The sequence below is a fragment of the Perca fluviatilis genome, chromosome 20 (assembly GCF_010015445.1).
Source record: "Perca fluviatilis chromosome 20, GENO_Pfluv_1.0, whole genome shotgun sequence".
Lineage (NCBI taxonomy): Eukaryota > Metazoa > Chordata > Actinopteri > Perciformes > Percidae > Perca > Perca fluviatilis.
The window spans coordinates 23,396,108-23,413,288 of record NC_053131.1 but is presented as its reverse complement, the minus strand read 5'-3'; the positions used below and the strand labels follow the sequence as shown (position 1 = coordinate 23,413,288).

Sequence of the window (17,181 nt, the reverse complement as noted above, 5' to 3'; positions counted from 1 at the left end):
ATGTTTGGCCTGTCACCAATCAATCTCAGTGCTCGCTGTCGATATGTTTTCTCTGTTTCTTGTGAGTTACTTTCAGTCGACGTTGTCTGTTGTCTGTTGCACACTTAAGCATCAAACACCAGGCAACAGCTGCATTACTTCCAATCCAGTCTGGCTGTTCTCAAAGCCTATATCCAGGTTTTCTACATCTCCTTTTATCCCAAAACAGCTACTTGTGTTGCATCTGGGGGGGGGGCCCTCTCACTCCATTGAATTATTACTAGAATCATGTGGTTTGAGTGACTGCCTAGGGAAGCAAATGAAAGCCAGCCTGCCCCCTAAAGGGTGCTTTTGCACAGATGTTGACGATAAATGTTTACATATCTGATCTCCATTACTCTTTTAACTCAGACCTGTAACACAGCATCACGTGGCATGTACTGTACAGGAGGAGAGTGCCCATTCAACAACATCTGCCATAATGTCCTTACCTAATTAACACTTTGCAGTATAGCCTTCATATATAATTTAGAAGTGGAAAATGTAAGGCATCTTAGGAAAATATTTTATTAAGTAAACATCCAGGTTGTCAAAATGCAGCTCAGTGTTTTGTGACCTTTTGCACCGGAGTCTTTCTCATCTTACAAAGGTCATTTTTGGACTACCCCTAGTCTGTTATTGACTGGCTTTCTTCTCATTTTGGGCATTAGCTCATACTTTTAGGTGGTGTTTGATGGGTTGAAAGCTGCCAGACAAGGTCAACTGATGCAAATGAAAAGACACAGAATTCATTTAAAATAATTCATACATTATTGCTTCATATTCTTTACGTATACTGTTACTTCAACATTTCTTTTGCATGGTCGTTGATGTCTTTTTTCATGTTATTCATGTCTAATCATACACAGCTTATGCTTTTACAATTGCCATCTGTGCTTACAAAATGCTTTTTAAAGTTCTAAAGCTAAAACAATTGTTGATAAGCAACATTTTTGATAACCGATTACCAGAACAAAAATGCAAAACATTTACTGGTTCCAGCTTGTCAAATGTGAATATTTTCTGGTAACAATAAAGAAATATTGGTCGGCACTTGGCAGTCTTAAAAAGCATACTAGGCACGGCGATAGTAAGTTAATCCTTAATAATACATGGGTGCATGCATTAAAATCGACTAATTGCCCAATCCTTCAACATCACCAAGCGTCTTGACCCGGTGCAGCATTCCCTATTTTTTCTTCATGAATATTTTCTGCTTTTCTGAATATCTTTGGGTTTTGGACTGTTGGTCAGACAAAACTTGAAGACTCACCTCAGTAACTTGTCAAGTGTTTTCTGCCATTTTAACGACTCAACAATTCATTGATGAATCAAGAAAATAATCTGCAGACTACCTTATAGTAAAAGTAGCCTACTGTTAGTTGCAGCCCTAAGTATCTTAAGTTATTAACTTAACATTTAGCATTATCAGTAGGATGAAATGTAACAATAACAAAACATACTGTACAGTCACTTCAGTGATAACCGTGGCAGCTGTTGGCAGCGCATCACTCAACAAGTGTATCAGTACAACTCCATGGAGTGGCAATATAAGCTGTTACAATTTTTAAATAGTTTTTATATGATGCATTTAGAATGCACACAGGGCACTGTCAATAGCACTTCTTTCATTTCACTGAAATTAGACCAGTAAAACACCAGGACAGGCACTTACACTAATTACATTTTACTGTCCGATGTGTCCAGGTTCTAATTCAGTCCCCAGAGCGACATCCAACCTTCCTCCATCCAAATCAACACGTGGCGTTTGTGGGTGTCTGTGTGCACACAAACGTGAATGATTTTTTTTTTAGCCGATGAAGGTTTTGTGTAGCAGCATAGTTCAGTATTTGAATTATTCCAGTCGTGCACAGTGCATGTGATCCTTATGGTAATTCAAGCCTAGCAAAGCACTCTATCAGTCCTAATTGTTTGCCACCCTCAAATGTTGTCAGTCCACTTAATTTTTCTGATCAGATTTTGTCCCGATTAACATCATAGCAAATCATGTAACACACTGATTGACTTTGTGCCTCTAATGTTCTGGTTGACTTTGGAGAAAAACGCGATTGAGAGACAAGGATCTGAACTGGACTGTCGGTATCACTTCCATCTCCAAAAACTCATTATGGTCGGCCCCCACCCTCGCTCTCTGGGCTGCTGTGGTCTGCAGAGAGGAAAATGACATTAGAGGGGAAAGGATTTCAATTGTCTTCTTCAGGCTGAGGAGTTTGGATGCCTGCAGGGCCCGGAGGACCTGTAGTGGTTTTAAAATCAGTTCCGTGATGGGATTGTCTCTGGGGACTGAGGGCTGGTTTGGACCTTGCCATGTGTCCGGTCCTGAATATTTTTTATTTTTTAACATCCCCGGCAAATAATACCAGTGTGACAATATATAAATGATCTCTCATTTTTTCCTGAAGTCCTCAGTGGCTGCAAAGGCAGAAAAAGGATGGGAACTTCAGAGTATGTTGCCATGGCAACCAGGGACCGTTCTGAGGCTTCCTCTAACAACTTGCCCAGGAATGCAGTCCTCGCTGTTACATAAGATGCGACTTACTCTCTTTCTCTCTCAAACACATACACACACTCAAAGGGCTTTTCCTGTGGCAGAATTTCACAATCAGCATGATGTATTCATAGCTGGAGAGCTGGGCTGGATTTATGATTCCACCATGTAAATGCAAGCCCATGCAATCTACCACACTTGGCAAGAGTTTGCCCGGGGGCATTGTTGGACTCCAAGTCCATTTATGGGGCTCTTGTAAGTGAAATGGGGGCCTTGAAAAGATTTAGATTGAGGAGATTGTTGCTTGAAAAATAAATGTAACAAAGATAAGACAATTTGGCACCGTTGCTTTACTGTTGTGATGTTGTGTGGGATGGCATTACCACAGTTGAATATGAGATGGGCTGTACATTTTCAGTATAAGCGTTAATAATGCAGCTTTTTGTGTTCAATTCCAAAATACAAAAGAGAAACCAGTAGATTGGGAAGCACAAAAGCCTCAAGTATTGTCATTCTGGGAGGAACAAGGAACGCTGATCCCGACACTTTTTTAAATTTCTTTCTGCTACCTATCGTTCTGTCCCTACTTTGACTGGCAGAGAAAGAGGAGAGCTGAGGAGGAGCGCTGAGCGCAGCACAGATAACACTTCGTCATTAGCGAGCTCACGATAAGTATTCAGACATTCAGCGGCTTGTCCTTATCTGGCCACCATAATCTCTCTGCAACTAAATACTATGGCTGCCTTCAGCTCGCCACTCTGTAGGTGAAATTGCGTGTTAGAGAAGAGAAATTGCCATTTTACATTCATTGGGACAGCCTGCCAATGGCCTAATCATTTTTGAAGAGATTACTGCCAAGGCTGATAGACTTGTGAGCAGAGCTCTTTGGGAGGGTTTAGAAGTATATGCATATCTGCTGCTATAGTTCCTGTTCACGCTGTAGCAGCATCATCGCCTGTACCTATTATCTCCCCAGACTCTCCCAAAACGTACAGAAACACACAAACGGTATTTCCTTATTTATTATTGTTGTTTACAGAAGCTCCGTAGACAATATCCACTTACCTCCGCTAGCTTTCTTCTGGCTCTCATCTATCCTTCTGTGCACTAAGGCAAACCTCCCCCTACTGGCAGAAAGAAAGTGGGGTGTAGGCTTTGATTGCTGGGGAGGGTGGTGTTCTCCCTAGCTGCCATTTGTCACATCAGACAGCACTCCCAGGTGTGTAAGCGTAGCCACATGCAGCTTTGTGTAACAGGACCCACTAGAGGCTACAGTGCAACAAACCAAACATGCACGTCTTTTAAACATGTTCAAAGGTGTGCATCATTGCGGGTTGGGGTTAAATGTTTCATATAGAGCTGTCAATCGATTAAAATATTTAGTCGTTATTAATCGCACGATTGTCCATAGATAACTCGCGATTAACCGCAAATTAATTGTTTTTATCTGTTGTATATGTACTTTAAAAGGAATTTTTTTTTAAATTTGAATGCACTTATCAACATGGGAGTGGACAAATATGCTTGCTTTATACAACTGTTTATTTTTATTTCAACAATCCAAAACAATGATAATTACTGTCTAGAATATTATAACAATAATAATAATCTATAAGAGACCCTCATCCTCTACACTCGTACTCTATGTTAATCGGCCTTCAAGCTGTAGCCACCCATGTAGCTATCGCTGTTGAACGTTTGTTGCTTGTAGAGTTGTCCAGACGTCTCCGTTTCAAACTATCCAGGATAGCGGAAGGTGACAGACATCCGGCTGAAATGAGGGACATCCGGCCGAAATGAGGGACATCCGGCCGAATTTCCGGCAGCACCTGAGCAATGCCGGAAATTAAACGTCGTCGATATAGACTCGATTTGAGACTCGATGCACTCCGGTGGTAACTCACTTCACATCAACAGTACATGCAAATAACTTAAGTCTTGTGGAGAGAACTCTCTGGAAGGGCTTTGAAGCTGAACTTGCCATCCAAACTACCCTTGTCTCTATCAATTTCTGCTCAAGGAGCTTTGTTTCTGCTAGCCATCCACAACGTTACTGCTGCATCGCTTCGAATTTCTAATCACAGAACACGCGTGCGTTAATCGCACATAAAAATTTTTAAAAATGGCGTCAAAAGGAATTTGCGTTATTATTGCATTAATTTTGACAGCCCTAGTTTTATATGATTTTAAAGTTCTTTCCTCTCATGGAATATATAACTCTTTTGTTCATAATCTTGTGTACATACTAGTCCTGTCTATTCTTTACCTTTATTTAGCTTTGTTTTCCTTAGCCCTAGCTGTTTCTGTGTAAGTACATTGAAGCAATGCAAAAAAAACTCAAATTCCTTGTATGTACACAGAGGCCTTCTTGTGCTCTGCACTCTGAATTTGGGGGTGGAACCCGCCACTTCTTGAACAGCTTGCATAGTTTTCATATAGTTTGCACTTTGTGTTCACCATTACACATTCACACAGCTGAGCTTCTTTTTTTAGCATTAAAAGAAATTGTGGTTCTTGTAGTAATTAAATTTGGAGAAGGCGTCCCAAACACACACAAGCACAAACAAGCTAAGATCCTGTGTTTTCAGCAGGTATTGTCCCAGGAGATGGTTGTATATTTTGACCAAAGTTCCCAATAAATACTATGTTTCCAAAATAAAAGCAACTTGAAAAACAGCCACTGTGACAGAGCTGTTTCAGCTGTCAACCATGATTAGCAGATACACAGTGTTTTTATTGTGTAATATGTCATTGTTTTATCACAGGTAACAACGTTCATCATAGACTCCAAAGCAATGAGTCACTTGGTATTTCACAGAGGCCAGTTGGTAGACTGCTGGTCTTTTTTAATAGTGTGAATCATTGTCATGGTATTGATTCAGTCATAGTGGCTCTGCTCTAAATCACCCCAGCATGAATTCCCAGTTTGATTGAAGGCCGGTTGTAAGAGCAGGTCCTCCCCCATTGTGTAACTGCATGAGCAGCCTTGCGAACATACATGTCCACCTGTGACACATTCATTGCTGACTCAGCACACAGTAATATAACAGACTCATTGGACGTCAGTCATAGCCACAAACATGAAAGGAACAGTTTTTTTTCATTTTAGGTGTCACGCTTGGCCAGAGACAGATGGTCTATGAGGAAAAATAGCAGTGACAAGTGATTGGCTCCCAATTGCTGTGGCAGTTTGAAACAGCTCAGTTATTTGAGTATTGCATTAGCAATTAAAATCCTGTGGGTTCATTTTCAGCTCACTATCCACACTTGAAATGTGTGCATGAATCGTCCTGTGCTGTCACTCGGATGGAGGATATCTGCCAAAGCCGTAAGCTGGGGCCTTATTTTGATCGTAGCTGCTATGGTGGATATCATGAGGCTTGCAAAGCTGACAGATTTGCTGCTTTGACTCTTTGTCCGTTGCCTCCACTCGAATAGCTCTTACCATTGCTGATTTGCCCCGAGGGTTGGGGACACAATTCTCTTTCCTTTGATTTTCTAAAGAAAGGCCATGAATTCTAGTGAGACTGCATTTAACCTTTGGGAGATGGATAAGAAAGCTGCTCTATCGATTTGTTTTGCTCAGAAAATAAGGGGTGTGACTCTCCTCTGGTTAGTTGGAAGGGATGCTGACGGAAACACTAGACAAGGCTGTTTTTGGAAACATGTTCTAAACATTTTTAGTAATAGAGCTCAACAGTCAGCAGCAGGTTCCGGAAGTAAAAATACAATGCAATTTCTCCATTAACAATTGGATTATAAGCCATAAAATCTTAACTGTCGATGGTAGACTTAAAACCAGCTACGACATGACTAAGCGATTGTATTGCTCATATAGATGCCAAAAGTTCATGGGGCACCAAACTTGTTTTGAGATAAATGTCTTTTATTCGCGATGTCTTGGATAAGTACTCCATTACCCACAATCCTGAACAATCCCACAATCCCACAGTGATGCCTCTGATTGGTGGAAGTCATGCTAGTGAGGAGGGGGGCTGCCGGGAGCTGCCTGCACGATCCGTCATGCGCATGCCCAAGATGATAATCCTGTTTTACGAGGATTTACGACTCTGTTCCACGCTTCTGCCATTAGCCTCCACCGGGAAGCTAACGTTAGTTTAGCTAACAGCTAATTCGGCTAACTGCTAGCTGACAGCTTGATTCAGTCTAAAATAACGTTAACTCAAACTAAACACTGGGTAAAGCAGGCAGCTGACGTAACAGCTGTTATATATTTTAACGGTTATTTTCAGGTTTTATTTTGAGGGTCTTTTAAAGTTATTACATCCTGTCTCAGCTAGCAGTTAGCCAAATTAGCTGTTAGCTAAACTAACATAGCTTCCTTTATTCAGTGGTGCGCGGTGGTTTATGGGATGAGTAGTTCCTTCGCTTGATAATGAAAATATGTACACAGTCTTGTACCTTTGACTTGACTTTTTTGGGATTTTCTGTTCGTTTTTTCACTCGAAATTATATGTTGTATGCTTATGAGTCACGTCGTAGCTGGTTAGCCTAAGGCATGGTCTAAAACTCTTTATACACAGATTTTTCCAGACGTCAATGGGAGAAATGAATGGGAAATTTACTTCCGGAACCCAAGGTCTCTCGGAGGAGGGGCGGGACTGTTGAGCTCTATTGCTACTAAAAGTCTTTTTGACATTTGTTGCACAGTAGAATTTTTCACTGGATTTAAAAGCATGTGGGATTAAAATGAACTTGGCCGATGTTTTCCAGTTGTCTGGCTCTTTTTGCATCTTTTTCAAATTTCAGAAATGTACAGATTCTCTACAGACGGCAACCAAATGAAAGTACTGAAGCAGTTTGGGTGTTTGATGCCAGATAACTCAGAAATGACAGATTCTATTGCTGATGCAAAACATTAAAAGGCTGCCAGCACAAGTCTCTCATGCGTTCCCTCAACTTTGGGACTCAGTCGCCTTTATCTTAATCCTCTCTTAAATAGTGCGCCAGCTAGCCACCATGCTAACCACTGCCAAACTCTGAAGGTCGCATGCCTTTGATCTCTCAGTCTAGTCCAGCGGTTTATTATCTTTTAACTTTGTTTTCAACTCCAGTTAAGGTCTGAGCTTGTGGAAGAGTGGGAGCTGTCAGTGATACTCAGTGCAGATATAATGCTATTTAAATGCTAATGTGTTAAGAGGAGCAAAACGACCTTTACTCACACTCGGGCGGAGCAGCAGCACAAAACAGAAGCCCTTAATAAATGAGCCTCTGACTCGGTTTCCCTTCCCTCCACTTTCTCGTGTCAGATATAAGGTGTGTATATCACCGTCGATCCCAGAGGGCTTTGACAACATTATGGAGCTGGATGTTGGTTCAGGTGTTAAATCAGACATGATTGGATGATTGCAGAATGTACAAAGTGTTAAGTTAAATGTGAATCGTTTTTTTTTTTTTTTTTATTGAAATACCTGCTTATCACAAGAGGACTTCTTGTCTCTGCAGTGAAAAAGTTTGTGTCTGGTGAGTTGTTTTAACCTTCAGATCCCAGCCTTTTCCTTTCTTAAAAATGTTCGATATTATTATTCATCTGCATAATCATTATTATCGTGGCCCATCAACATTTAAAAGCACGATAGCCAGACATTCAAAGATAATGTTGTCTTACTGTTGTATATTGTGCTGAAATGTATTTGCCACCCAGTTCACTAAATTCGCCCTCCATCCTTGCAGTCCATTTTAGCAGTTGGCAACCTTGCCAGGAAGACAATAATTTGATGGCAGGTGCTGGTATCTTTGTAAAAATAACATGCCCTCTCCCTGTCCATGGATGTCACAGATACTTGTCTCCCTGTTTGCAGAGCACTTGCCAGAAGGATGCACACTCACTGAGAGAGCTGCTTTCCCTCAAGCCGCCTCGTGTAAATATTAAATAACCTTCGAAATGTTCTGTAGGACTTACTTCTTGAATCATGCGTCTATTTTTTCTTGCCTTTAGCGAAACTTAAATTCTGTATCAGCAGAGGAAGAGGTGGGAAAAAGGAGAAAGAGATATAGAGGGCGGATGAGTCTGTCATCTGTCGTATAATCCCCGGAAATGCCATAACTCTGCCGATAGATAATTTATTCAGTGCAGCTCCCTGAGATACCTCAAGGAATAGTCTGCCGTTAGAGAAAAGGCCTTGGAGTAAGACAGTGACATAACTTCAGACAGAAATGTAGCATCACATCAATCAATAATGCAACGTCATCCTTCTGCTGCAATTACTAGCTTTGCAGCGAGTAAACTGAACCGACTCAAACTAAGCAAGTTCACCTGATGTAGCCTGTTGAACTGTACTCCGTAGTAGGCCTAATGTTTTTTGATAGGCATTTTCAGCTCTGTGATGTACAGCCTCACAACAACACTCCATCCTCAGGGAAATGTCCTAACCGTTTTTTCCCTCATGCATGTTTAAAGTAGCCTAAATTCATTTTACATCAGGATGCCAAGTTAGACATCCTCGTGTTAAGACTGGTAAACAACGAGAATTTGTTTTCATCTCGACAGATGGAGGAAGACGGCAACAGAAGAGCAAGGCTGCACCTCAGGTGTTGAGATCTTAGACCTCATTAAAAATAAGTCTGAATGGAATTAATTTTATCCAATTTAAAAGATGAAAAGAAACATCCACCCATATTCACATTTCACTAACAGCACAGTCATTCTCATAGTCTTGGACAGGTTTTTGGATTTGTGAATGAGACTCTCTTAGAGTTAAGAGAGGAACATCCTTAATATATCCAGTGACAAACATCTTGAGGGTCCAGTGACCAGACCAGAGAGGATTTTTGACAATGTCGGGCCTGTAATTTGTGTGAGTGAAGCTTATACAGTTGTATTCAAATGTCCAATAAATAAAATCTCTTTCAAATGAATTACTGAATTGCTGGATATTCGCAGGAAGGGTTGGGAAATATACAATATAGAGTTTGATACAATATCAGTTTGTCAATTGTCATTTGGCTCTCGGGAGTAATCCTAACCATGGCAATGTTGCATGATTTTTGCATCGATGTGATGAAGTAACTTATTTTAATTCATAGGATTACACAAAGATTTCTTTCTGATTATTTCCTCAATAAACAGTGTCTTTTAGAAATGTATCAATACTGTGAAGCATTTTATCCATATCTGCAACTCCTGGTTGCAAGTAAGTCTTTCAAGTCTTTTTTCCCTATATTTAAAGTTTTGTCCAAAGGCTAAAATCTTTAACATTCCACACATTGTCCAGTGTTCATCAACAAAAGGAAATTAAAATTAAGAGCCCTGGGAGTGACTGGTCAGGGTCATTCTTGATCAGGTTAATTAAAATGACCGACTTAATTTTATCTCTAGCATAGGCTAGCAAAGGCTATATTAGCCACTGCTAGCAAAAGACACTTAAATCTCTGATCTAATATTGACAGTTGAGTTGCATTGTGAGTAATGTGGGTACCAGGTTTTGACAAAAAAATAAGACTGCATGGAGTGAAAAAGTTGATGGTTCTGCTGCAAACTGTCCATCGTATCCCAGTGTACCATGGTGGTAGGAAAGGGGAGCTGTTCAATGCGTAGAGAGTTTCTAGGAAAGACAAATGTGTTGTCCTCATTGGTAAAGATATGTTTTCCCTTATTGGTATTGAGAAAAGAAAACAATCTGACAGGAAGCAGCTGTTGTCTTAAGGGGCACTGACAATACCACCAGTATATGATGGACCATAACATTTAGTCAGAACTCCAACCTAGCCGTAAGAATTACTTGTGCAGCCACAAGCTAGTGGCACTCGACAATACGTCTAATTTTGTTCATTGGAGCACCTGAATAAGGTAACTTCTTTCACAACTGCCAGCTCCTCAGAGCCCTGCTGCCCATGGTATTCATGTCAATACATCAGAATTAAGTTCATGATAAACAATTATTTAAGAATGTATTGATTTGTCAGTACAGTGATGTACTTAAAAGTGCTACTATTTGGCCTAAAACTCCCATCCTCCTCTCTCTCCTACCGCAGTAGCTCATAAAAGCTCTCCTTCATTTTACAGGGTTACAGCGAGAGTCAAAGTGTATGGGTTTATGAAGCATATAATTGGCAGGCAAGTGAGCTTAGATGGTTATTCTTTGTTTCTTTGTTTATTTCCTATATCACAAGACAGTATGCAGATGATTTTGAAATATGACCTGGGCTAGTTTTTCTTCTACAATATTCAGTTTATAATGAGGAAAGACAAAAACAGACCGCAGACAAAGGGATTATTATTTTACAGAATAAAGATTAGATTATACACTTTTTGTTATATAGCATAACTTAATTAACACTCATTAGCTAGTTTAAAGGGGCAAGCAAACATGGAGCTGGCTTAGCCGTAATGGTGGCGGCTAGCACTACTAGCTGCGAGCTAACAACGCCAATCGTGCTCCCACTGCCTAGCTAATTGCTGCCGCTTTGCACTGTGCACTACCTGGCTCGAGCTTCCGTGGGATGTCAGAGCTCATACGGGGCTCGTAATGGTGATCATCAGATCATGAGAGGAGAGAGCTAACAAGGCTAACTGCTACAGTGCAAACAAAGCATTAGTTAGCTCCATGTTTAGCTTACACTCAACAGGGCGGCCTGCTCATCAGCGGTAGTGTTAACCGCCCCGACCTGAGCACCGTTCTCCTGCAGAAGCCCGGCCTGGGCAGCGTGCAATGCTTAGCTTCGGCGAATTGCCACCAAACAGTCAGCCAGCAAAAACGTGAACACAAAGGGAGGCCAACAGTTTCAACAACCTGTTCTCATTCCCAGGTCCTCAAATTCCGACGCCAATAGGAAGGACATGCAGCCGGACCAGCTTCCTAAACAAAGAACTGAAGCTCAGATTACAACACACACAGAGGGAGTGTGACTTCTCAGGACGCCATTACTCCCCTCTCTTCACATAGCAAATATTCGTTTACTGCAAAATAATGTTCTGATTTTCGAAAACAGCCGCTTTAAACCTCATAAACTGAAAACAAGTGTGAAAGTCTTTAGATCGTTTTCAGGATCTATTCTATTCATCTGTTTGCAGATGATCAAAATGAATATTAAGAGGGTCATTCATGACATATAGCATGCTTACTGTTCCACATGGAATTTAAACAATTTAAATTGAGGTGATTCAGATGAGACATTGTAATTACAGCAAAAGCATATGGTGACAAGGCATAAAGAAAAAGTAAACCTATCATCTGATTAAGTTTAAACTTTTGAATCAAGTGTTGGGTATGTATGCCCTTGGTGACCGACCTCTTTTAATCTAAGACTATGGCCAACAGAGAGAAAAGGAGGGAGGGTGCATTTGATGATCGTCTCCCAAGGACTCCTAACAGGCTGTGTGCCTCACAGCACTCTCCTCAGGGCTTTGATGGATGACACCAGCAGCACGGAGTGATAGGCTATTATTTCACTTTGCATTGGATAAATGGCAGTGCTGGCTTCTACCTGTCGCCTGCCTTTCTCTTTCTTTCGTTCTCTCTTTTTTCCCTGTCCCTGTAGCAATATACCGTCGCAGACCTTAATAGAAGGGAAAAAATAGGACAGATTTTGTCTGTGCAATCTGTTGATTTCACTTTCACGTTTCGCATCTGCTACTTTTTGAGTTTTTCGTGTCCTGTCCGTGTCTGTAGTTGAAGTGGATGTGAAGAGTGAAATTATGGTGGATAATGACCAACCTGTCCGAGGACTTTTCATTTGGTACTAGGCTCTTCCCCCCCATCTTTAAATGTGATATGCATTTCTTGTTTTGGGAATATGCTTTTTTTTTCACCAAGGGTGTGATCTAATATTCTCTCTCTTTCTTTCAGACCAGCAGTATTCATGGTCACCCTCGCAGTACTTCGATGAGGACAGCTACTCCCCTCCACCCAGGAACATGAAGGGTCTCTCTGGCGGCCGCCCTGCCCAGCTCCAGCTCAAGCTCACCTCTCCCATCTCAGCACACACCTGTGGTCTGGCTGAATGCGACCATACCCTGGACCATCACCTCTACCATGGCAACTCACGACCCCCCTCCTACCTCCTCAGCCCCACAGAAAGCTGCCCCCTTGAGAGTCACCATCGCTGCTCCCCACGGAGCTCCATCCACTCTGAGTGCATGGTAATACCGGTGTCCATGTCGGCCACCGACCACTCCATCTCTAGTAGCACTTTCCCCCGCATGCACTATGGCAGTGCTTCGCGGGAAAGCGGTGGCAACACTTCTGGCGGCAGGGACTCCCGAGACGACGGTGGCTCATCCTCACACGGTGGCAGCGGCAAAATGAACCGAATCCCAGCAAACCTTCTGGACCAATTTGAGAAGCAGATGCCGCTGCACCGGGATGGCTTCCACACGCTGCAATATCAACGCACCTCCACCACAACCACGACCACAGAGCAGCGCAATGAAAGCCCCGGGCGAATACGCCACTTAGTCCACTCGGTACAGAAGCTCTTCACAAAGTCGCACTCTCTAGAGGGTTCCTCCAAGATGAACGGTACCAAAAGCGACTCCCACCGGGACAGCGCACACCACCATCACCACCACCAAGGCCACCACAAACACAGCAAACGCAGCAAGAGCAAAGAACGTAAATCTGACGGCAGCAGCAAGCAACGCTCGGGAGGTTGGTGGAGTTCGGATGACAACCTTGATAGTGACAGCACGTACAGAACACCCAGCGTCATGTCACGGCATCCTGTGGACCACATCAGCCACTGCTACCCTGACTCAATGCACGGCCACCTGGCTGGAGACCTGTCGCTAAAGACCTCCAAGAGTAACAACGATGTAAAGTGCTCAGCCTGCGAGAGCATAAGCATGGCACCAGAGGGAAAGTTCATGAAGAGGAGCTCCTGGTCAACGCTAACGGTCAGCCAAGCCAAGGAGGCTTACAGGAAGTCCTCACTCAACCTGGAGAAGCCCATGACACCAACCGACCTGAAGCCCAACGTCAGGCCCTGCCACTATCTACAGGTGAGTATGGTTTATTTTGCAATGTGTCAGTAGTGCACATTGTGATGCTACTTGAATTGAGAAATTCACAGAATGATAAACAGATTTAGTTTATTGGAATGCATGTATCTGTGGATCGCTAGATGATGGGTATTTGGACGGTTTTGGTGAAAGGAGAAGATGGTGATTTGACAGTGACAAGCTGTCTCATAACACAAGCCTGTATTGTACAACACAAAGCACACTTTTTCTACAGGTGTCAGCGGTGAATAGACAAGAGAGAAAAGTTGCTCATCTCAACTGGATTCCCAATTGATCTAAAATACAGTGTTTTGTTTGTGGCTGCCCTGGATATTACAATATGAACCTGTCCTATGGCTCAGCATGTGGCTGGCAGCAGAAGGGACTAGCACAGCAGGATAAATCAATTAACTTTATAAATGATCTGCGCTGGAGGGGAAGAGTCAGCAATGTGAGAATAAAAGACTAGAGATCAATGTTGATTTTTACCGTGTTGTTGCTTCGATTTTGCATCGGTGTCAGCTCTGAGACAAGGTTAGCATTTAGCTCAGGCCCATGATCGACTCTGCGGGAGACCAATAGCACCCCGGGGATAATTTAAGTGAGTCAGCACTTTACACAGAAGTGTCTCACAGGTTTAATATGCATGCTGGAGGGTATATGAAAGAAAAAAATGAAAAGAAAGCATCCTTATGAATCCCAAAATTGCAAAATCGGGATAAAATAGATTAACGCTGCTCAACATACAACAATGGGATATCTGATAGAATCATGTAAGTACCGCCTGCAGCCAAAATAAAGTGAGCACTTCAGCACATTGAGAGAGAAGACTAGGAGACTCAGAGCTCTATGCAGAGAGTGTGTTGTATGGATTAGATACTGTTGTAAACGGAAAGCCAATACATTACTCAAATCTGCCAAACGAGCCAAAGAAATCACTCAATCTATGCTTACGTCAACAGAAAATGTTTTAGAGGAATAATTTTGACTAGCATATTTTTTAAACATTCATGATCATTTGGAACTGGACAGGCAGTGCACTCATCCACTCAAATTTCTTACAATCCCACTAAGTGCAGTAATCTCTCAATGAGAGAGTTGCAGTGTTTAGTGCCCCCCACCCCTTCCTTACTTCCACTTGGTCATTCAGCTGAGGTAGTGTCCGAGTCACGGCACTATAAACACTTCTAAAAATATCCCCTTCTGCTCCTTCCTGCCGCAGGGCTATATTTAGCCCAGCGTTATCAATCCAATCCGTGCAGGGTGACACATCTTCCCTCCCCGGAGGAGAATCAATGCCCTCTCAGGGAGCTGGGAGATGCTTAGAAGGAGAGAGGGAGAAAAAGTTGAAGATACATACCGCTGAGGTCTGTGCCTCTGTGGATGCAAGGAGATACTACAGGAAGCAGAGGGGAATAAACGGCAAAAGAGATGGAGGTTTATGTTCCCCATGGCTACTGTTGTTGCTCATCAGCAGGAGCAGTCAGGCAGACAGATAGAGCCAATGGTCAGGAATGATACAATACACACCGAGGGGTCACATTGAGAAGTATTCAGTTCCTGCTGCTGCTGAATTGGGATTACCCACAACTGTCTGCACTGTAACAACATAAACTGTATCCTGTCCATGTGTGAGTGAGAGAGAGCGAGAGAGAGAGAGTGTGTGTGTGTGTGTGTGTGTGTGTGTGTGTGTGTGTGTGTGTGTGTGTGTGTGTGTGTGTGTGTGTGTGTGTGTGTGTGTGTGTGTGTGTGTGTGTGTGTGGGGCGGGGGTTATTTATCGCAAACCAGATGGTTTGATGATGTGCTAGTCACCTTGTTTGCGTCCTTGGTTGATGGAATGAAAAACTTCTGAAGTGTTGTTGTATGAGATGGCAGACAGAAAGATATGCAGTACTTGTCTCTGTATCCGTATGTTAATATGTGTGCATGCAGCAGGTGTGTGTGAGTGTTTATGTGCGTGTGAGTGTGTGTGAGTGAGGTAGCGTATGTGTATATATGAGAGATCTAACTGGACATTGGAGGTGACAGAGATAGATCAATAGTGGTTGCTCTTTCTCTGAAATGACAAATTTCACAAATTAGCCCCAATTAGCACACAGACACACACACACACACACACACATGTTAATGGGTTTGACTGTGAGCTTGATATTAATGAAAGGAGGTGATTGTTGCAAAACATTCTTTTCTGTTGTAGGTCGACAGACTCACCTAATTTAGCATTTTTTGCATATAGGTGTGTGGGCGGCCATCTCTCCCTTGCTCTCTCTTACACACACTCTCCAAATTAGATATGCAAATACATCTGGACTGCAGCAACAGCTGTAATCCATGGCTCCTCCAACTTCCTTGCATCCAGCCCGTAACTTCACAGTACAATAACTTTGTCTTACTGACAACTCTCAGCCCTGATTAAGTCAGCTGTTCCAGCACACTACTCTGTTCTCTCCCTGCATACAGTACTGTAGTACAAAGGCAGGATTAGTCTTTGATAGTTTTGCTGATAGGGCATTGCGGAGGGATTTAATAAGCCAATTAATTGCCATGTTGGCTTGCCAAAGGTGGAGCTTGAGAGGCAGAAAGACTGCTGATTAAATTAAAAAAGGGAAGTGCAAAGCAGCAGAAACAAACCTGGCACTGTGACTGAAAGCTACAGTAACACAACCTACACGCACAGGGGTTGCCTAACTTTTTATTAAGGGGTTCCCAGATAGCTATCTGGTCATGAATCACTAATTAGTAAGAATTTGTCCCAGGAACGACGGGATCAGACAGCAGTTTGTAGCTAAATATTACTCATCTCTGTTTCCTGAGGTGACAACGTGGCTCTGTGGTTACCACCATGTCAGCGAGCATCTGCTCATATTTGTGTTTTATTACCTCAAACCTAAAGTTTCCTTCAATTCTACAAGGAGGTTGTCAGGCTATAACAATTTACTGTAATTGTCAATTGTCCAGCCCATTCTCCCATTTTCGTTTGTGTGCTACTGCTCTCCCAGGCCAAATCAATAATAATGGCCAACTATGATAGTGTCTTTAGGGTTTAAAACAGTATGTGCTGCTTTAGTAGCATTTTCTTGTCAATAATTTTTCACTGTATTAGAGTCTTTAAACATAAGTCCAGAACATACCTTGTCTCATGGTCTGTGTTTGGAGAATGTAGAGGTGTTAAATAGAGATCCCTGATCAGAAAAATACTTACGCACATCTATTTCATGAGACAGGTGCGTAGGAGAGGGATGAGTATGGCAAAAGTTGAAAACAAAATCCTGCATGCTGTCTAACTTGCAAAGAAAAATTGAATGGCAACATTTTGGCACTAGACCTTCATCAGGCAAATGGTATAAGACACAGAGAAGCCATCTTAAGTGGCTGTAGGTATCCACCAATCCCATTGTCCACATGCAATAAGGCATGAATATATAACATCAGTTTAATATACATGTAGCTGAAAAAACAACACTCTTTATAGTAACAATAATAAAACACCCCAAAAAAACTTACATTAGATGGTTACATTGGCATAAATAGATAAATAGAAAAGTTCATAATATACACAACAGCAAAGCCTCACAAAAACTACAATGGGCAAACACTTCATGTTAAAAATGTTAAATAACAATAATCAAATTGACCTCTATCCTGCAGACTCCTAGAGGTAATTGCAGGACAAGTCCATAATTAGCAGGTTAC

General features: G+C 42.2%; 1 protein-coding gene across 8 annotated transcripts in view; it reads left to right on the top strand.

The window, feature by feature from the left end:
• The window catches only part of dlgap2a (discs, large (Drosophila) homolog-associated protein 2a), a 169,204-nt gene that overhangs the window by 104,707 nt on the left and 47,316 nt on the right, over positions 1-17,181 (top strand). For all 8 annotated transcript variants that reach the window (XM_039787069.1, XM_039787063.1, XM_039787062.1 and 5 more), the window contains one exon: positions 12,337-13,487. In XM_039787069.1, the coding sequence (XP_039643003.1) occupies positions 12,337-13,487 (1,151 nt within the window). The remainder of the gene's footprint in view (positions 1-12,336; positions 13,488-17,181) is intronic.